We start from the raw sequence: 20,883 nt of genomic DNA, 5'->3' as shown, positions 1-20,883 counted from the left end.
CCAACTGCTGTCAGTGCGCGCGTCAAGGCTGGAGGCTTGAGCAAACCTGGCCGAGACTGGCTGTGTAGCACAGCTGCTCTTATTGAAGTGAGGCCTATCTACGCACATTTGATGATCAAGTTGATTTGGCAGCAAACTCTTAATAAACCATGCTGCTTTCTTGTGATGGGTAGCCAGAAATAACCAATACTGGGATCTCGCTGACCCCTTCCCCCTGTTACAAATGACTCAAGAGTTATACTTGGATAAAGAGATGAAATACAATAAAAATGTGTAGTGAGATTTAATAAATTGTGGAGTAACTCCCAAGAATATTTTCAAACTTAAGAAACAAGCAGTGACCTGGCTATACACTTCAGATGTAGCCTATTGTTTCTAAATAATGCTTAGAAGGGAGTAAGATTTGTAAGTAACTTGCAAACTTCATGGTTTATATAATATATAATTTTATTATATTTATTATTATAGATTTATATAATATAATCTATAACAATGTTTCTAAGCTGTCTAGTAGAATTACAAATCTGTTAGTCTCGTTTGCTTTTCCTGCTCAATTTGTTAAAAAGTAAAATGTAAACTAAGTATAGCTGGATCAATTAACGCAAATCAAAAGTGAACTGAGGGCATGAGAGGTTTGCTTAAAAAACAAATACTGCTAAAGAGACTGCAGTTTCGTTCCTTCGGATTGTACTGTTTAAATATCTAAAGCAGAAAACCACACTGATATACCATGCAAGTGATTATAATTCTTGATGCATCGTGACATTTCTGTTACGTGCTTTGAATATGCAAGAGAGATCCTACTAGTGATGTAAACACTTGAGATGTGTCGCCTTGGAGCATTTACATATCTATTCTCCAGCTGCTGTGTCGTGGCTCCTCCTGAGTCTGTTCTCCCCGGTCCCACCTACCCATTTTCTATATCTGGTAATGCCTTGGCTCTGCAATCATGAAAAACTTCCATTTTTGTCCCTGTGCCTCATCTTTCCTCTATTATCATTTTCATTTTAATGAACTGCTGCTTTCGTATGGATTATGATAAGCTATGTATCATTGAAACTTTGTCTCTTCACACTAGCTAATCAGATGATGCTAATTAGGAACATTTTCAGTGGATCTCAAGTAGTTGCTTCAAACAGTGTTCTTGCTTAGCAATATGCTACTGATCTGGAGCACATCCTAGGTTTTGTGTATCCAGACTTTAAAATTGTAGCTGAAAAATGGGCCCAAAAATGGAAATGAGTCTTAGTAGCCTGACAGAAGGTTCCATTTTAATCTACCTATCCACAAAAATAGCCACTTTTGGTAGAAATATTTTCATAGTAGTACAGAAATTAAACCAAATAACTTAAATTCATTTTTAAGGCCTCTAAAGCCTATAAGATATATATCTTACAGGTAGGAAAGATGAGACACATGGGCAGCTGGAACTGCATCTCCATATATTGAGGAGCTGAAAGCCTTATGTCCAGTTATTAACTCTGTGCTAGGGGAACTCTATAAAGCCTAAATTGAACTGAGCATTGCATGGCTGCTGCTGGGGCTGAGTCTGTCTGCGTCCTCAGGTTTTCTGAGGGCTTGTGGAGGTGGCTGGTAGGAATCAAAAGACAGGGTGTCTCTGCAGCATTCCCAGGTGGCTGGCCTCGCTGTCTCAAATGTGTTGAGATGTGCACACTTGTAACTTTAGATGCTTGTTGGGCTCCCTCTTCTCAAATATCCTTATTCGTTTTTTAGTGTGGATGGGAAAACACAGCTGTATAAACTAACTTGATTAGGACTCGCTCATCATCTTTCCCTATCAGAAATAGGTTTCAATGTTCAATTCATCTGCTTCGTATCAGTACTTCAAGAAGACACTCTTTCAACAGCTGTAATAATCAGTTCCCAGAGGGCTCAAGCCCAGCTCCTCCTTGCTCTAAGACAAGAAGAGATATTTTGAAATGCAGTGTTTGAAAAGCTGTATATAAGCAGTGATTATTTCTGATGAAAACAAAATGCTCCTTGTTTAGATTTTAAACTGCTTTGAAAATCAGGACACTCTCTCCTGCTACATACGTGGAGATGAGATAGGAGACAAAGTTTCATCTCCTAAGAGACCCAGTTCAGAGGCTCCTAATTGAAATCCACTCTGGCAAAGTTTACCTGTGGAAGGAAAAGCCAAGGCTGGGACCTAAAATGGCTGCCTCTGCAAGAGTGAAATAAGAGCTCTCGATACTTATTAATATGGAAGGGCTGAAGACCGTTATGCTGCACATAATTGTAGAATTAGTTTGCTGATTCAGGAATTATCTGGAGTTGCATTTTTTAATAAATAAGTTTTAAGAAAAAGGTAGCTACTTAGTACAGCAGGGTACTTGCATTTCCCTTTGTGTGGCAGAGGTAATAGCCTCACCAGTAGGTATCCTTCTAGGGCATGCTCAAAGACCTGCATCCCCGCCAATCATCCTGCTCTTCAGGAGTACTGTCTTGGGGGGGGGCTTATGCCAGACCTGAAGATCTGTGGGAAACTTCTTGGATGGTGTCCTGTTATGCCCGATTTGTTTGACCCTACCAAGAACTAATGCCCAGTGGCAACATTTTCAAGGTCATTGAAAATCAATCAACAAGCCAAGGGCAGCACATTGAAAATCTGTGTATTAAAAAAAAAATAGTATTTTTAATTAAAAAACTCAAAAGTGAATGAATTCAACTTTTGGCAGCAATTATTTACTATTCCAAGTTTCCTAATGGAATAAGAGAGCAACACTAAGAAAAGGGGATTTGCTAAACATCTTGCATAAAAATGAGAGAGACATGAAGACGAGAGTGCAAGTGCTGCCCCTCAGTCCTGTGCCCTAGTCAGAACAATAGGTTTCCCTGGTTTTATCAACATTTTAGGCATTGGCAAAGAGCATATAGTGCATACTGTTTTATATGCATATGGAGAACATTAATCTGAAGGTATTTAAAGAAAAAAAAGCCAAAATACATCATCCCCTAGAAGATCTTATTTCTGTAACATTGTGAAGGGTTGAGCTTTTAGCAGACATACCCACAATGACTGCATTAACCATTGGATCACTGATGGTGAATTAATCTGAGAACAGAGTGACAGCAGTTGACTGGAGCTCAGCACCTTCAGGTGGCTGTTCTGGCAGCTCTCCTCCCCCTCAAGCTGAAAATAGAGAGAGAGAGATGACATTTGAGTGGTGGTGATTCAGACAAGAGTTTACCACTTCATTCAAATGCATACGCACAAAAGGAGTATGACTTACCACCTCCGCCATAACTGCTGCTCTTACTATGCAGGTTTGCTCATCAATCAGGAGAGATCTCCAAAAGAAATTGCTTGTAAACTGTTATATTAGTCACAGAAATTAGGAAAAACATCTCTTGCTGTAAATCTTCCCCTTCTCGCAGCCTTCCTGTGCGAGAGCTGGAGCTCTCCTCGGCAGCTTTCCTGGGGACAGGGAGTCTGCTGGGGGGATGGAGCGACTGGCCTAGGGCTGGTGTTAGTGTCTTGGGAGCACAGACCCACACTAAGAGAGCGGTGTGTGGAGGGGTGCTTGCTGCTAATCTTAAATTTTGTCTGCAAGCTGCCCCCAAAAGAAGGTATTTGACAGGGGAATTTCTGGTTCATACCTGGTCCTAAGGAACAAGAACCCAGGAAAGCTGAAAGGGAGAAAAAATGGGCGAAAGCGGTGGGAGGAGCTATAGCCTTTCCTCTGATACTAGCTGTGGACATTTGTAGGTAACCCTTTCACTGGATGCTGGCCCAGCAGTGACACTCCAAATCTGCAAAAATTCTTTATTCACAGCAAACGGAGTCCAGCCAAGGGTGTCCCCGTACTGTTGCTGCATATGATGCACGGGAATGCTTCGTGCTCCTGGTATATTTGAGAGTCCTGAAGAAATTTTGTAGCTCTTCCTTCTAGCTTTAGTCTTCATCTGGTATCTTCTAGGCCCCAAGGTGTCCACACGCTTGCATTTGTAAGAGCTCCTATCATCCTTCAAATACCACTAAAATCCTTTTACATGGATTCTTCTGTCCATGACCTGGGCAAGTCCAGTGCCTCTGTCAGGGTCCAGTTAGGACGAGAGCAGAAAATACGTAGGCAATGCAAATGTCTCTGTTCTCTCTCTGTCCCTAGAGGACTGGTGATGCTTTGCTGTCATTCAGCATGGACAAACCGGGCTGTGGGGTTTGAGACAGCTGCAGTCAGCAGGCAATGCAGAACACAACAAGCATGCAAAGGGAAGAGCGGCTGCTTTTAAAGGAAAGAAGGGGCATTTAGAGTTGAAGAAAATAGAACTGGTGACTTTGGAGAAATGAGAATGAAAAAGAGCAAGAAGGGACTATCAAAAAATCTGTGGGTCAGTTAATGGAAGTCTAGTTACAATGCAATGCAGAGAGAGCAGTCAGTCTGGGGTCAATTTTGTCAGTGGAATTATCACTTATAAAATCTTAACTTTCATTTTTGTATCAGTTTCACATCTCCTTACCATGGTGTTTGAATCCACTATTAGGGCCAAGCTCTAGTAAGTATTCACACTTTACTGTTGAGAAAAGTGTTAAGTCCTGGGGTCTTAACTGTATCTATCTCAGGCATTAGTCTCATTAGTGAGTCATTGCCATGGTAGTAGAGAAATTGAGATTACTAGACTATCAATAGGTATTTACTTCTCTTAGTCATAGCAATGACTCACTAGCATTTTTTTTTATTAATTCCCTCTTGTATGTAGTTTTCCATTTACCTGCCACTGTGACGCTGAGTGGTTCATCATAATGTTTTCTATTGTATGACTCAGTAGAACAAAAGATAATAGGACAAAGATCTATACATGTGTCATTTGCATCCAGATTTTTTGTTTAATTGCAGTTAAAATCACTTCTGATTTCTTTGGTTTGAAGTAAGAGCAGTGAAGATAATTTATCTGATTTAACTTAAAATCCTCTGTATCCTATTGAAATATATTTAACAAGGTAAGACATACTTTGATGTCCCGGCTTTTGTAACTTAACCATGACCACTGTTAATATATATTCACAAACTGAAGATTATTTTATTATCACCCTTTGAAATCCTGAAGCCTATGTCCTTTTCTGACATTACTTCCTTCTTTAAACACGAACACTGGTGTGGTTTTTTTTTCAAGACAGTTAAGTATTAGAGTGCATGGATTCTCTTAAGGCCATAAAAGCATTTAGTATAAAGAAAGAAACAAACCAAATGTTGTAAATGTATATAAGATTCAGGCCACAAATTGTATCTATCAGACTAAATGCCACTATTTAAGAAATGGAAAAAAATAAAAAATTGTAATTTTTCAGCCTCTCATGTGAATGAAGGTTAATTCAGACAGCAATAGAAGTCAAACTTCTTTGCTACCAGATGAGAACTCACTATTGGGATAGAGTAATAAGATTAAATATTCATTTGTTTTTAATGGCCTTGATGTAGGAGAAAGTGTTCCATTGTGCACAAATGATCCAAATGCAGCTTTTTCTGCCCAGCTGAAAATCAATTATTTGCAGAAAGAAGATCTCTCAGAAGAGATCTCCTCCACTATTAGTCTGTAACTGCATAAGACTATAAAATATTAAATGCTGAAGATATAGAAGAACTGAATGTATACTTAACAGATCGTGGTTTTATTTTTCTCCTATTTTTAAGTACAGGAGAATTGTTTTAACTTAAAACGCTATTTTGGGTGAACTGCTAGATGGCTTGCTGAGATACTGAAGACAATTCTTGATCCCACTGAAAATGCATGTAGACCTTTTCTCAGTGTATGCATGCCTCTGCATAACAAGATTGGAAACACAAGCCTTACTGATAGGTCACTAGCTATGGGTTTGGGATTTGACTGTGTTGTTGCTCCTGCTCTGGACAGTCAGTGATATTTCCACACAAAAATGAATCATTGGGAAGTAATTTGGGGCAGTGTTGCAATCTGCTCCTTTAAAAATTTAATATTACAAATTGAGTAGGTGAATGTCCTGTCATTAATTCCAGCAGTTCTTGAAATGACACTTTACTCAGAAATTAATGTTTGAGTTTTGATGGCTTACAAAAAAGCCCAATTACTTATATTGTGCTAGTAAAATATTCACAAACAAAATCCTTGTAAATGGAACTTCAGGCTGCTTGAGACTGCTTCTTCTCATAGCCTTCTAGTATACAGAAAAGCTGAGACTTAAACTGCAGAAAAACTGACAATGCAGAGTTCAGGCAAGTGACAGTAGTGTTGTAGTAGGAGATTTATAGGGAGAAATAAAATAAGATCTTTTACTAGATTAACTGATGTAATTTGGAAAACAAACAAACAAGCTTTTGGGTGAATTCAGAAGAAACAGCCCTTCAGGGTCTGATACTTTCTCTCTGACTAGGTTTGCGCACAAACCCAGTGCAGAGGCACTGCTGCAAAACCACGTATTCGTGCTTAACAGCAGCAAACCCACATGTTTTTCTTGCAAGCTGTAAGAAGAACAATTTACTAATCAACATCAGGCTCTATTACAGCACCAAGAGTGCTTTACAAAGTAACTGGACCAAGAAATTGTGCTTGCTGTAACTTAGGCAGGTTGTCTTCGCTTGGCAGTCACCCGTGAGCCTTCCTGCTTAAATTTGGAGATGCCTCTAAATTAGTGCTGGGAAAGAGTGCTTTAAGCAGGGCTAAGTGAATGAGACTTGGGGAGAAAATGCTGGAGGTCTAGAGGTTTGACCCAGAAAAGGAAGGGGACTGTTTCTTTTGAATTTACCCAAAAGCTTATCTGGGTCTTTTCTTCAAGTTTTATCAGTTGGTCTAATAAAAAATCCATATAAACTTCTCTTGTTCATATTCACAGACCATCATGACTACAACAACACTATTGTCACTTCTCTGAAGGCCACATTGCCTGTTTTTCACCAGTTTAAGTGCACTCACCTGATTTTTCATAGGTTATACCCTACACTTCTGGAACATGCATGAACTGATGCTGGCAAAACAGATCTTTATTCACTGGCTGGTACTAGCCCTTACTCAACTGGTGAACTGGTGAGAGGAGAACAGGCCAAGGTACCAGCGGGTCTTGTTACCAACCTGTTAGGAAAAGTCCCCATGGAAAATCTATACAGCACGTTTTCTGAAGTTAGGAAGTCTACTGTGTAATGTTATCAAGTAAACAAGCATATATGTGGTAACAGAAGTGCCCTTTTTGAAGTTTTGCTCTTTGGAGGCATGTTTACCTTGATACTACTGAAAAGTTCTCAGGAGACTATACATATATGATGTGATTCAGCATTGTTAAATCTTGCTGAACAGTAGTCATCTCCAGACCTAGTTAATAAAAGAAGTTGCCTTAGAAAAGATCCTGCCAAGCAGAGTGCAGTTAGGGAAGGTCGATCCAGACTGTATTCATCGGCAAGGCCAATGGGCAGAGACCTTGTTTAAGGCTGACAGAAGCAATCAATCTGCCATGGGCTCATCAAGTCAGTTATCTGAAGGAAGCTCTTACCAGAAAGAGTCCCGGAGAGCTCTACAAAAGGCATTGTTATATACTACTCTTGCCTTCCAGTTTCCATTGTAAAAGTAGCCTGAGAATGGTCAGCTAGTCTCAGCTAGTCTGTTTTAACATAACAAGCCTTGGCCATCAGGTGAGAATGTTTGAAAATAGAGAGAATACCTGGGACTGGCTACAGTCTCTGTCTTGAGTTTAGTCTCAGCGGTTGGAAAAAAAACTGTACTTTTTCACACATAGGCAAAATATATGTAAGGAGCTATCTATCAGTCCACCTCACCGACAGAACTCTCTGGACCAAAGTGTGTCACGGTTCAGGCCCCTGTGATCTTTCCACAACAATTCTTACCAGTAATTAAAGAAAAAAAAAAAAACATGAAGCAAGAGACAAGCAAGTACAAAAGCAGGAGTTAATATGGATAGTCCAGACTCCACTGGAACCAGCAGTGTATGTTGCAGCAATAGGCTACAGTTCAGGCGGGGAGGACTGCTGAAGAAGCGAAAACTTTAACTAGAGGCTACATTATAGACCCAGACAGATATTCACATAGAAACCGAGGATGGGTGACTAGAGCTCCTCACCTAGCTATACGGAAAGCTGTTTTCCTGTATCTCCTCCACGGTGAGCACTGAAAGACTGCAAAGACGAAGGAAAGCTGCAGAATCCACCCTGTAAGCAAACAGATGAGAAAAAGCCAAAAGCAAAGGAGCACCAAGATATGCTAAAGAAGATTACTAACTTTCTGTTAATGGTTGGTGAAGTAAGCTTCTGCAGAATGTAAATGATGCATGAAATACATAATTTCCTGAAAATTACCGTAGCTAAGGTTAAAACAGAACGTATGAGACCACTGACCATCAGGGTCAATGACCGTGCATCATCTGGAGCTACCCCACTAGAGCTGCAAGATTTCTATCCACAGACCTCAAACCGATGGACCTGGGAAACAGGATGTGTAAACCCTACACAAGCTTGTCAGTAAGCTGCTGAGGGCTTATCCCTTCCCATAATATGAAGCAGCACTCAGGCTCCAAGGGAGGAATTAAGAGTATAGGTTTGCTGGTGGGAGAATGAGCGTCTTGGGTGGTCTATCTCTGTTGCCAGGACTTGCTTTTTTTGGAGCCTCCTGCGAGCCCTGGGAGGAGAGCGTACGCACGTGGGATAACTGGCACAGGCTTGCCCGAGCCCTGGCGTGGACGTGTTAGCTACCTGGGTGTTTTGCAGTCTGCTAGTGGCATAGCCCAGAGAGAAGAGCCTGGGTCTGCGTTTGTTTTGAAAGGGCACATTTTCTTCCTCATGTGATGAGAGTAGATTTGTGAGGGGCCAGGCTGGATGGGTGCGAAGATGATGAAAGAAATTGCTTCTCTGCCAGCACAGGTGCTGCTACATTTGCCCACCCTTAGCTATATACATGATTTTCCATGTGCTCACCCCGAAATGAAGCTGTTTTCTAGCTCGCAGTCTGCTCAGTACTTGGAGAAGCTTAGCTCAGGCTTGTAGAAACACAACTACAGAACTCGAACTAAAACATCCCACTTTATTTATAGTTTTCCTCTCACAGCTCTTCCTGTTGTCCTCTCCTGGTTGGGAAGGCCGGCGGGTAGGGACTCCCGCGTGATTCACGGGGCCCTGTGAAAGGCAGGACGGATTCAGACCATGTGCAAAAATATCATGGAACCAGACCCTTAAAATGGGAAAGTGTATAAAGACAGATCACTCAGGAACACCACCGAATGGTGATTTGAGAGTGACCTCCGACGTTCACTAGAAATGCTAATATGCTCCCTTATTAACATGCTGCTGTTGCTTTTAAGTTTTTTTGTGGAGAAAATGGAAAGTCTTTCCACTGATTTCAAACCAGGCTTTTGCACGTTACTGCTCTCGCTGCCGGTGCTCTCAGGCTCTCCGGCGTGGCTGTCACACCAGGTCAGCTCCCCACACAAGACGCGACTTCCTTCCTGCGCTGAGCGCCCTCGGAAGGCAACGCCGCCGCCGCGGAAAGCCTCCTCCTCGTGTCAGTCATGGCTGTTTATCCCTCTGCCAGTTTTCACCAAATTCCGCGATTCCCCAAGGCGCCCTGGACTGGAGGCCGTCAGGCGGGAACCCCTCGCGGCCCGAGCAGAAGCACCTGCCCTTCAGCGGCGCAGCAAAGACACACCCGATCTAAACAGCAGCGTTACGCAGACCTTTTTTTTTTCTTTTTTTAAAAAAAACAAATCTCGAGGATTTCTTTTATTCACCTCATGGCTCGTTAGCTAAAACGGGCTTCTCCAGCAGGGCACGGCAAAGCTCGGCGCTGCCTCCGCGCCACCTCCCGCCCGGGGCGAGCGGGCGGCGGGGCGGGGCCCTGAGGCGAGGCGGGGCGGGCCCTGAGGCGAGGCGGCGCACCCTGGCGGCGCGTGTCTCCGGGCGGGCCGCGGCGCGGGCGCCAATCAGGAGGCGCGCCCGCCCTGCCGTGGGCCGCGGCGCGGCGCTCCCCGCCAATCGGGGCGGGGGGGAGCGCGCGCGGGTAGCGGCGCGCGCGCTTTGGCGAGGAAGGGGCGGGGGAGGCGTGGCCGGGGCCTGCGCGCGCGGCGGGCGGGGCGGGGCCGGGCCGGGCCGGGCCGGGGCGGAGCAGAGCGAAGCGGGCCGCGCGGCGGGGCGGCGGCGGCGAGCGCGGCGACGGCGGGGAGCGCGCGCGCCGCTCGCCGGCCCGGCCATGGCGGCCTCTCCCGTGGAGGTGTTCGGGCTGCCCGGCGAGGAGGTGAGGCTGGCGGGCCGCCGCGCTCTGCCCGCGTCCTGCCTCGGCGGAAGGCGGGCGGCGGCTGCCCCGCGGGGCGCCCCTGGGGCCGGGCCGGCGGCGGGTGTCGGCGCGGGGCGGGGGCTTCCTGCGGGCGGGCGGGCGGGCGGGCCGGGCAGCGGGGCCGGGCGGGCGGCGCGCGGCGCAGGAGCCCCGGCAGGTCCCCCGGCGCCGCGGAGCCCGGCGGCAGCGCGGTCGGTGCGCGGTGACCGCCCGTCGGGCGCCCGTCGGGCGGGAGGCGGCTCTCCGCCGGCGAAGCCGCGGCGAGCGGAGCCTTTGTTTGTGGCTCGGCCGGGGCCGCAGCTGCGGGGCCGCGGGGCGCGGGCGGCGCTGCCTCCGGGCGCCGTTAGCCGGGGCGCCGCGCTGAGCCGCGGGGCGGCTGCTGGGCCCTGCGCGGGCCGCGGGCCGCGGGCCGCAGCGGCGGGGTCGGGGCGCTGGCGCGGGGGCCTGGCCCGGCGGGGCGGTTCGCGCGTGCGGCCGGCTGCCGCGGGCGGGCGGAGGGGGGGCGCCGGCGGGGCCCGGCCGCCCGGGGAGGGCCGGGCTGCGGGGGGCGGCTTTGCTCGGTGCAGCACTGCCCGGCCGAAAGCTGCTCGGTGACCTGCGTGAAATGCCAGTAACGTTGTCCTCGAGCCAGCAGGGTGTTTGACCGAGACTCTGTGATCCGCTCGTTTTGAGTCCAGTCAGGGATGCTCTCTGTGTCAGTGCGCATTTGTGGCGTGCTTGGCAAGGATTTTTCTTTTTTTTTGGAAATATTATGCCTAATCTCTTAGCCTGACTCTTTTAATTGGTGTGTTACTTCTCCAGAAATAAACAAAAAGCTCTAGTAAGTTAATTTTTCTTCTTAGAACTTCAGCTGGGTAGGAGTTCTCCTAGAGAATTAGCGCCAACATGCTGTTAGGGTTGTCCAACGCTTCCATTACAAGATCCCATTTTCGGTTGCTTGTAACTTTTTGAGGTGATCTAGTTGGGCTGAAATATTCCATGCCTTGGGCTCTGTATTTTAATTTATTTTATTAAATTTCAGTCAGCTTAGCTGTTGCTTAGCCTGCCTGCTATGAGGAAAGGATTTTGAAATCAGCTCACAATTGAATAATTCTGCTTTTCCCAACATCCTTTGGAACACAAATGCACTTGCGGGGAAGGAAGAAAGTTTGTGTGTTTAACGATTCTATCGCATTTAACTTTTTCCATAACTTCAAAAGCTTAGCCAGACTTGCTCAAGCTACAATTTTTGAAAATGCAGTGTGTTTACCGTGAGAGACTTTGATATTCGGTTGACATATATTGATGAACACTTACAGAACGTGTCAGTTTTCTTCGTAGTTTTAGCTATTTGTGACTACGCGTGCACAAATGACAAAATGAACGATCTTGGGGTTATGGAAAAACTGCTGCCAGCTGCTTTGGGCTAGGGTGCTAGGATTAAAACTAGAGTTCCTGTCTCCCTGGATTCTCTTTTTCTCTTCGCAGAGGTTAAATGCAGAAGATTGCATACACAAAATTACAGTAAAGGCACAAAGTCAGAACGCCAAACTGCGTAGAAAGTAGTACCAAGGAGCTGGCTGTAAACTCCCTCCCCACACGTGTGTGCCCGCACGTTGTTCTGCAGCCTTTCCGTAGTTTGCGTCTGCACCCTGCTTTTCCCACAGTGCTGCTGCGTGACCCTTTCCACAAGAGGGATTTGCTTGGGGTATGGTCCAAAGTTGTCTGCTTACCTCTTTAAGTTAGACCTTAGATATTGGTCTAATCGTTGAGGCAGTTGAACGCAGCATCGGAGACTTCCACGCACACCCCCTTCCAGAATTTATCCCTGTTATTCTGCTTCGTGGTGTGTTAGTCACTCAGACTCTCAATACAGGGTTGCTAATACCATGTTGCTGGCACAATTAAGCTGATGGCAAAGAGGCGTGGGTCAGAAGGGAGCTGTAGTTTAGGGCATGGTGTATACGGTTGGATATTGTATATGCTGTGTTTAAGTTATCTGAATGTCAGTGCCCGAATCTAGCAAATGCAGTTGGTCTTAATTTTTCTGGTTCTGTTTTTCTGTAAAATAGATATAATACCATTTTGTCACCAACAGGACTTTTGCGGCTCACTTAGATGTTGAAATAGCACAAGAAAAGCCCATAAGGAGAACTAGCAATTCTGTATTCAGGACGAGGTTTTAACAGTATGCGCAAGACAAGGTCTGGGGTCATATGCTGAAAAGAAGAGAGAAGAAAATATGGAATAGTTGCTTGTTGAATACTACCAGTTTGTTTCCTTAGTAAGGTTGTTTCTTGAAAAATGTGACCTATGATCGTATCAAAGATTCTGGTAGGATGAAATATGCAGTAGCAGGCTAAAATGAATATGCAATAGGAACAAAATTGCAGTTGCCCAGTGATCACAATTCTTGGTACTTTTCAGCTTTTTTTGGACAAAGTTATATTGAAGAACAAGGTTGAATACTAATCAAGTTTATGAAATCTTTTTTTATTGTAAATTAGTCTACATTGTAGGAGTAGTATATAGAAAAAAGACAAAAGAAAAGAGACTATCCTCTACAGCCATTCTCAATCTAGAAAAATAAAGAGCTTTAAAAAGCTTTATTTTAAGATTAATTTTTCTCCTCTCATTTATGTTTTTTAAAAGAGGAAAGAAATGCTTTAAAGTGCACTTCCCCCCTTTAGGTCAGACTTTCTCTCCATGTTCTTTGCCTGAGGCCACTTGAAAAAAATTCGGTTTGAGGCATTCACTGCTGCAAACTTTGTCTTGACCTGTGAAGTGGTAACTGTTCCTGTTGCTGCACACTCCGAATATGTCTACCTTTGAATATAGTTCCAGGTGTTAGTTCATATACGTAGAAGCTGACGGATGCAACTGCTGCTTTCCTTTGTGAAAGTAATGATAATTTTGCTGATGTTCTTAAATGTGCTTGTTGAAGTATGGTGTCCTTAGCTAAAGATTTTTTGGCTGAGGGACTTCCAAATATGAAACTTCCAGCTTGTTCAGGTTCAGATTTATGTTAAACATTTTGATAGAGCATTTTCTGACAGTCATTCATTCTGAGTTAGTGTCTGTTTGTGACAATTGACTGCTGTAATAAATAGAGCATTTTTTAAGAGCAGTCATGAAATAATCTTCTAAAAATTGAAGGAAAAATAGTTGATATATCAGCTAATTCTCTGTTATTTCTTTAGTTACAGAAAAAATATTTTTCAAACAATTGTTTTGCTAGATTAAAAATATCAGTGTTATAGAACTGTCTGGAATGACAAACTATCTGTTTCTGTTTTCTATTCAAAATACATGTTTCTAACTCTAAGGCTTTGGAATGGAATTTGATAAAATGACACTGCTTTTCTCTATATATGTATTTCATAGTCAGTTTAATTTAAAAATTTGTATATACCAAAGTTGTTATATTCCCATCCTGAATTAAGGAATTTTTTATTTTGCTCAGTCTATTTCTATTGCCTATATAGCGTGATCATGTTAAGTTATCTAGGTTGTTTTGATCTATTTATATTGTGTTTCGGGGATCAAATTGGTAATAGGAACTTCTTGTAGGTAAAAATACACTTCCTGTGTATTTGCCGTTTTAGATTTTACGATCGCTGGAGAGCTGTCCTGTAAAACAAGTGGTCTTGTTTTCTGCAGGTCACATAAGATCTCTCATAAGCATATGGCATTTTGTTCTGGAGGATTTTAGATGTATTCCTTTAATCCTTGAGGACGTACTACTGGACCAGGTAGTATGACTGGCTTGCTGCTGGTGATCCGAATGTCTTGGACGCACCCTTCTCTTCCCCTTCCCCTTCCCCTTCCCCACAACCTCTCTCGTAGCGCTGTATACCAGAGGCGATGCTGATGATCAGAGGTCTTTCATCGATTACGTCTGAGACTGGCGTGAACTGGTCTTCTTCTGGGCTGCTTCTCACAAGAAGGGTCATTCTGTTCGGCTCCGTCCTGCCTAAGCTCGAGGCAGCCCCATGCTTCTGTTTCTGTTCAAACTCCGTGGCCTGCCCAGCACTCCTGTGCTAGATGTCCACTCAGTCTGACTCTGTTCTGATGCAGGGCAGTCAGAAAGGAAAAAGGGGCACGCATGCTTCTCTGCTTCAGGATGCTCTGAAGTTATTCTAGGCTGTGAAGAACTTTCCCTTTGGAAGTCGGAACAAACAGTTCACAGAAATGCGGTGTATTCAGAATAGTTTAGGCACTTGTGGAAATGGTGATGCTTGGGTTTGGTTTTTTTATTTTATTTTTTTGAACAGCAATACAATTAGTGTAGAACTCGTTATTTCCAGAAGTCCAAGGAGCCTTATGTATATATTTTCTTGAAAAATCTGTCTTTTGTGCTGATGAATTGTCTGTGACTGCTGTGGATATTGTGTTGTGCATGTGGAGAAGTTGAAAAAGTACCTTAAGATTCTTTTGACAAGTGGATAAATCCATTAGTGGACTCTTCTGTTCTTGAATCTTTTCCTTAACTTACAGTTTAACAGAGGTGTTAAATGCAACTTGTAGCAGCATCAGGCATTTCCTGAAGAATGAGCCTGCCTTGTGCATGAATAGAAAATGCTCCGACGGTACAATTAACTTCAAGTTTATTTAGTGGTTTTGTGAGACTGAACTGCAACCAGCAGATGGAGGTTGAGGACTCTCTGTTTACAGGATTGGTTAGCGTAGTTCTGTAATAGGCATCTTCCCAAAGCTAAAAGCTGCCTTGCTTGTGTTGAGAGGATTTCTCCAAAGAAAGGTGCCTCACCTCTGCTGGTTGCTCTACAAGGGGGAGAGGATTGCTCTGCGGATTGAGAAGGAATGGTCAAGACAGCAGTTTCCTTCCCGGTTCCCAGCAAGAGAAACTGGTGATGCTAATAAATATTACCAAGAGGTCACCTAACACATTACAAGTCTGCCTAATTTGCAAGATCTGAATATAGCAGTCACTATTCTCCTTCAGTTAAGGCTCACCATTCTGTGGGAAATAGTGTCTTTCAGATGAGACGTTAAGTTTTAACACTGGTGTTGTGGGGCCTGTTCCTCATGCTGACTGTCAGCTTTGTGTATCTCCTAGAGGAGCTGCTCAAGCTGAGTATAGCATGTAGAAGTGCTCTTAGTGTGACCTTCTAATTCTGCTTGCTAGAGAAAACTGAAGAATTTTATTAAATATTCTTAGTACCTCTTTCTCACTAAGATGTGAACCAGATCTGCTCTTAAATGCTATTTTTAAAGTTAGATAGATGAAGACTATCAAATATTTTCTTCTGAAGCACTTGAGAGAAAATAATCTCTGCTCACCTCAGTGGAGATAATGGAAGAGTCAAATCTATAACCATTCAGCCTTTGAAACGTTTATTACTTGAGAGGAACAGACTGCTTATCACCCAAGTAAATATCATTAAGGAGTTTGTTTTCAGTGTGAAAGACTCGGTCATACTTTTTTATGGTCACTAAGGATATCAAGGGAGAAAAGAACTTCATTCAGATTTGAAAGGAGCAAAGTACTCTTGGATGGGAGATACAGACTGGGAAGCTCACTAGGGTGTGGGGTTTTTGTTTATAAAACACAACAGTATTAACTAGTGGAATCAAGAGAAGCGAGAAGCTACTGTTCAATTCAAACATGTATTCACTTGCACTGTGAATGGTTTTCAGTGATACTTCCCAAATGCTCTTAGGCTTCAGAGCCTTCTATCTGATGATGTCTTTAATCAGCAATTTTTGCTAGAAATGCAAACTACTAATAGGGTAAAACTGAGTACCTTGAGTAAGATCTTCCACCGGTTTGAGGGGCACGCTGTAAAAAGAAACTGTCAATTCGTGGTGTATATCTTTTATGCTAATACTCTCTTAATAGGATCCTGGCTTTAGTGCACTTCTGCCCATAAGTGTCTTAACTTTTCTTGCAGTTTGTAGCTGTTTCTCAGTGGTGTCGGCAGCCTGCGTAGCGCTGACAGAACACCGTATGGTAGTTGATTATCTCCCCCCGACTCTCTGGCCCTCGGAGCTCAGTAGGCTGGATGCCTCTGGGATGTAGATAACCTGCAGACCCTTGAACGGCCCTTCCTCTTTGCCCTCTTTCACTGAGCCAGGCTATCTGTTGGTATCAGTTGTGAACTTCCCAGCTGCTGCTGTGTTTGTTTCAACTTGCCGTATCTACGCATGCCCAAATCAGTATTTTCTGTTCGCTTTTTACCTTCATGCTATATGCGGACATGGCATGAAGCTTACGAAAACCTTAATATATAATTTCAAATGTTACTAGAATCTTTGAAGGTGAAGCTACTAAACTGTTTGATAGTTGTAATACCCTTGATGCTGTTTTCTTGGCTAGGTTTAGTGGTAGCTGATTCTTGACCTGTCTAATTAGAACAAAAGAATAACAGGATGTTATTGCCAGAGCAGTTGTTTACTGCAAAATGTGCTCTGTTTAAGACTACTCAGACATTTTTACATTGGCTTCCTCAAAAGCTGTCTAGCAGTCCAGCAGACATCACCGTTTTGTTTTACAGTAAACTAACCATTCTGTTTGTGGTGTTTCCTTATATTCTGTGTTAATCTTTTTTGTAGGGAGAGACTGAAGAAGTACAACCAAAAACTTGACCCAAAGATAAAATATGGAAACAGGATTAACTTTTTATATGCTAATCTAATATGTACTCTGAAGACTCCTACATTAGAATCTTTCTAACCTACTGCTATAAATTGTTTGAGTTTACATGAATTATACATGCATCTTAGAAAGAGCAAACAGACTTGTCTATATAGTAATTAATTGTTTACCAGAGCCTATGACTCCAGTCAACTGTTGGAGGTTCAGAATGCTACTGGAATTATTGTTCAATCTGAAAAACAGATCAACAACTCATTGAAAACCAGTGTGAAGCTGTTGAGACTTGCAGCATTTATGTTGGCATCAGAGAGAGCCTTTATAGCTACTGGATTAGTTAATAGCATATTACAGTTTTTGTTTTGCTAACAGCTCTAAGCAAAGGACAGTTTGTAGTGTAATATACATGGTTGAAATATTGGGTATTGCAGACATTAATGATTGGCAAAGGGAAATACCTCTTGCTGGCGTAACATTATGATATTCAGTGCATAAAATGGAAAATATGGAGCTCTTTCCTGACTGAGTTCTAGGCAGCAGCTAAGTCTTGTAAGGCTACAAGTTAAAACACTTCTTGTAACCTTGTCGTGAATCTTCCCAGATTCCCTTTATGTGGGACATCCTGTATTTCACAGTCTTTGGAACTGGCTCAGCACTCGGAGCATCCCCACACCCCACCGGTGGGATGTACCTGTTACTTTGGAGACTTGGACAAAGATCACACTTAATCAGCATTATCTGGTTTAGTCAGTACTTTGTACTTTATTCATCCCAATGTGAGCATTTCTTAATTTACTCCTTTCTCACCCTTCCTTTCTATATATGCCTTTCACAGTCTTCTACTGTGTCCTGGACTTCCACCACTAAAATAAGTGCTGACTGTCAGTCACTCTCCCAACTGTCTTCAGCATTAATTCCTGGCCATATGAATTAGGGAAGAGGGAAGTGTGGGCAAGGAGGACAGTGTTAATACCTGTCCTTTATAGTCATTGACTACAAACAGCAGTAACATGGTGAAGACCATTCTATCTGGATAAACTTGTAGGCAAATTTTAGACTTTTTAAAAGGTTGAAGTTTCTCTACCAACATGCCAAAAATGTCCAAGAACTACTTACCTTAATGCAGTCTGTGATTACCTCACTGAATCTGTGTAGATTCATAGTGACTTCTGTGAAAATAAAACATTACCCACTTTTGGAAATACCGCTTATTTTCTTTGTTAGTTTGCATCTTGCTTTGCTATGTAGGCAACAAACTTCAAATATTTGACATTTGACATCTATTTTCATAGTCATATCTGAAAACTCTTCCTGCCTAGCTACCATTTCAAAATATCAAAGGCTACCACACATCGATTTGTAGCTTTTAGTTACCCGATTGTCTGCATATGTATTTTAGCTCCTTTTTGAGGCATGCTATCTGTTAGTAACCAGATTCACTGTTAGAAATTGCAAAGATAACTGTTTTGATGAGTTAGTCTTAAATGTACTTAATGTACTAATAAGCTTAACAGTAGAATAATGATAAAACCTGGAAGTTCATAATAAGGCAACTAACCTGCTGGTTCATCTCTGTACAGGAAGTCTTACCTGATTTCAGCAGGCCAAGGATTTTCTGAAGAGTTCAGTTTCTGTAATATGTGGTAGTCTTATTCCTTTCCTCCCCTGCCCTGGCCCCATCTTCAAATATATTGTATAACCCCTAAAAATAATTTACCCCTGACTTTATTAGGAGCAGACTAACTGATATAAACCCTCAGTATTGTTTGGATTTCATTAGTATGCAGCTATTCCCTGATAAAATCAAAGTTTCACGAGTATTTTTTCTTTCCCACACAACTGTAACGCGGTTCGTATTGGGATATTGCGTTCCTAGAGGGAGCAGCTTCACAGTTCTCCGCTGCAGAAAGCGAGCGCTTGCCTCCGGCCGCTGGGTGTGCGCCCTCCGCTCATCCAACGCCACAGCGCTGGCTCCTGTGTTCGAGGGCCGCTTTCGTGAGGTGATCCGGCTGGCTGAATCGACAGAAAACAAGTCCTGCAGAATGAGGTGGTTTGTTTTCTTAGATTAGCAAATTGAATCAGTTCATGGAAGGGTCTGGTGTGTCCTAGAGCTGGTGCGAAGGAAAAGATGAGGCCATTGACCTGGAGCAGGTGAGTGAGGAGTGCGGCTTCCTTCCAGTGACAGCGTGCCCCTAAATCTACTCCACTGCTCGTGGAGCAGGTCTTGGGCAGGGTGGGTTTTCAGCCCCTGGCTAGGGGAGAGAGCGACTGGATGTCAGTGCGTACTCTAGACTCTGGTGTGTAACATGATTCTTCTGTCTGGTTGGAAACCTTAAAGGCCTGTTATTTTTTGGAAACCTTAAAGGCCTGTTATTTTTTTTTTATTTTATTTTATCTTCCCCCAGACTCTCAGTGCAATTACAGATGCCTGCTGCTTGTCCACTGAACTGGAATCCTGAACTTTTTTTTTTTTTTTTTTTTAACTGTAGCCCTCACAGGATGATGAGAAATGACTAGATCCATGCTTTGTAGTGTTGCTACAATGTCTAAAGTGCCTGGCCCTACATGAGCTGGACTGAATCTTTTGGGTGATATCAGAGAACTGCTACATTGAGGATTACCTATATCATCAGTGAGACTTCTGGTAGCAGTGCTGAAGACTGCACTAATGACTGTTTCCCATGAGCTCAGACTGCTTTATCAGCTTACAGGTTAGGAATTGCCAGTCCACTGCTTTTGACTTTGGCTAGGGTGATGGTAACAGTGCATTCATTTATGTTATAGTTTTTCAATAGTGAAGTGACCAGCTTGTATTTTTAAATATGTTGCTGTGTTGCAGGCCACTACTGTGTTCTTTTCTTTTTAATTTCAGCCTCCAAAGTGGCTGGCAGTCAAATACTGACAAAAGATGATATAAGTCCTTGCTCCATTTACACAAACATCTTCCCTCCGCCCCATACAACTTCGTTTCCGGAACTGTTGCCTTTGATTATACTGTGTGTCCGTCCTACTGCCTTTCAGACGTGCCAGTCTCTGTGTTACAGAGCTACTGTTTGCTAGGGCGTTAAACCCGTAAGGTTCCAGCATGGTCATAAACAGCAGTAAATAGTCTCTCTCTTTAGCTATAGTGGTGTAAATGCAGACTGATCCCTTCAGGTTAACTTCAGGAGTGAAATAGCATTGGTAGGCATTTGCAGCTAGGGAGAGCCTTTTGGGAAGATAAATTGGACTTTGAGAGCAGTTTCCTAGACACACTGCAATGCTGCCGGCTGTAGCTGACGTGTTCCTGGTTGGTGACTAGGAGCCTATCCTCTTTTATGCTGGCAGAACCACTGGAAGCATCACAGTGATACAGAGGAAAGCAAAAGGCACGTTTAACCAGAGTGTCTACAGTTGTTATAAAAATGGTACTGCTGCAGCCTGTTTGTGACACAGACCAAGAAAATGCTCTCAGGCTGCAGCTTCCCGTGTGTCTGCAGACACTCATCCACCATTTTTTGCATGTGTGGCTATTCACCTTTCATTCAGCAGGGTGAACGAAAAGGCAAGGTTCAAAATTGCCTTTGAAGCCGTGACATGTTGGCTTCAAACCATTTCCCTGTAAATGCAGTGAAGTGGTTCTGTCCGTCAGTGGAGCAGACGGCTGCCTAGTCAGGGTGTCAGAAGAAAGGTTGGGGGAGAATCTGGTATGATCTTATCAGTCTTAAGGCTATAAGGAGATGCTGGAAGAAATAGAAAGAAACTGGAAAATACTCCCCCAACCCCCTTGATGAGCACTTGCCCTTAATGGATTGTTAACTAAGGGTTACTGCCCCAGGTCTTGCCTTTCAGAGTCAACACCTGCAGTTCCCAGATCATGAAGGGTGTGGATGGTTACAGCCTTCCTAACTTGGAGGCTTGAAACAGAGCAAGAAAATAATGTGCAGAGCTAACACTGGGTATGGATGCTGGGATGAAATAAGCATATAGTCCCACGTGCAGGTAGTTGAACGATGAATTGAACCTTTACTCAGTAGAGGAAAGTA

At 43.5% G+C, this 20,883-nt stretch overlaps 1 protein-coding gene and 1 long non-coding RNA gene across 3 annotated transcripts in view; one reads left to right on the top strand and one right to left on the bottom strand.

Annotated features, from left to right (window-relative positions):
• Window positions 1-2,680: 2,680 nt before the first annotated feature.
• LOC112991099 (uncharacterized) lies at window positions 2,681-9,837 on the bottom strand. Its single transcript, XR_010390780.1, has 4 exons — window positions 8,916-9,837; window positions 8,066-8,153; window positions 3,255-4,174; window positions 2,681-3,154 (listed from the first exon to the last, which is right to left on the bottom strand). It is a non-coding gene; the product is annotated as an uncharacterized LOC112991099 (long non-coding RNA).
• Window positions 9,838-10,063: 226 nt separating this feature from the next.
• NEDD4 (NEDD4 E3 ubiquitin protein ligase) overlaps window positions 10,064-20,883 on the top strand; it is a 68,844-nt gene continuing 58,024 nt past the window's right edge. Inside the window, exon 1 of one of the 2 annotated variants that reach the window (XM_064517407.1) lies at window positions 10,064-10,227. In XM_064517407.1, the coding sequence (XP_064373477.1) occupies window positions 10,183-10,227 (45 nt within the window). In that variant the 5' untranslated portion in view covers window positions 10,064-10,182. Of the gene's footprint in view, window positions 10,228-19,328; window positions 19,570-20,883 lie in introns of those variants that run through there. The other variant, XM_026113366.2, reaches the window with a different exon arrangement.

This window comes from Dromaius novaehollandiae, chromosome 10 (assembly GCF_036370855.1).
Source record: "Dromaius novaehollandiae isolate bDroNov1 chromosome 10, bDroNov1.hap1, whole genome shotgun sequence".
NCBI classification, from domain to species: Eukaryota; Metazoa; Chordata; class Aves; order Casuariiformes; family Dromaiidae; genus Dromaius; species Dromaius novaehollandiae.
The sequence above is the reverse complement of the archived record's forward strand: the minus strand, read 5'-3'. Positions and strand labels throughout refer to the sequence as shown.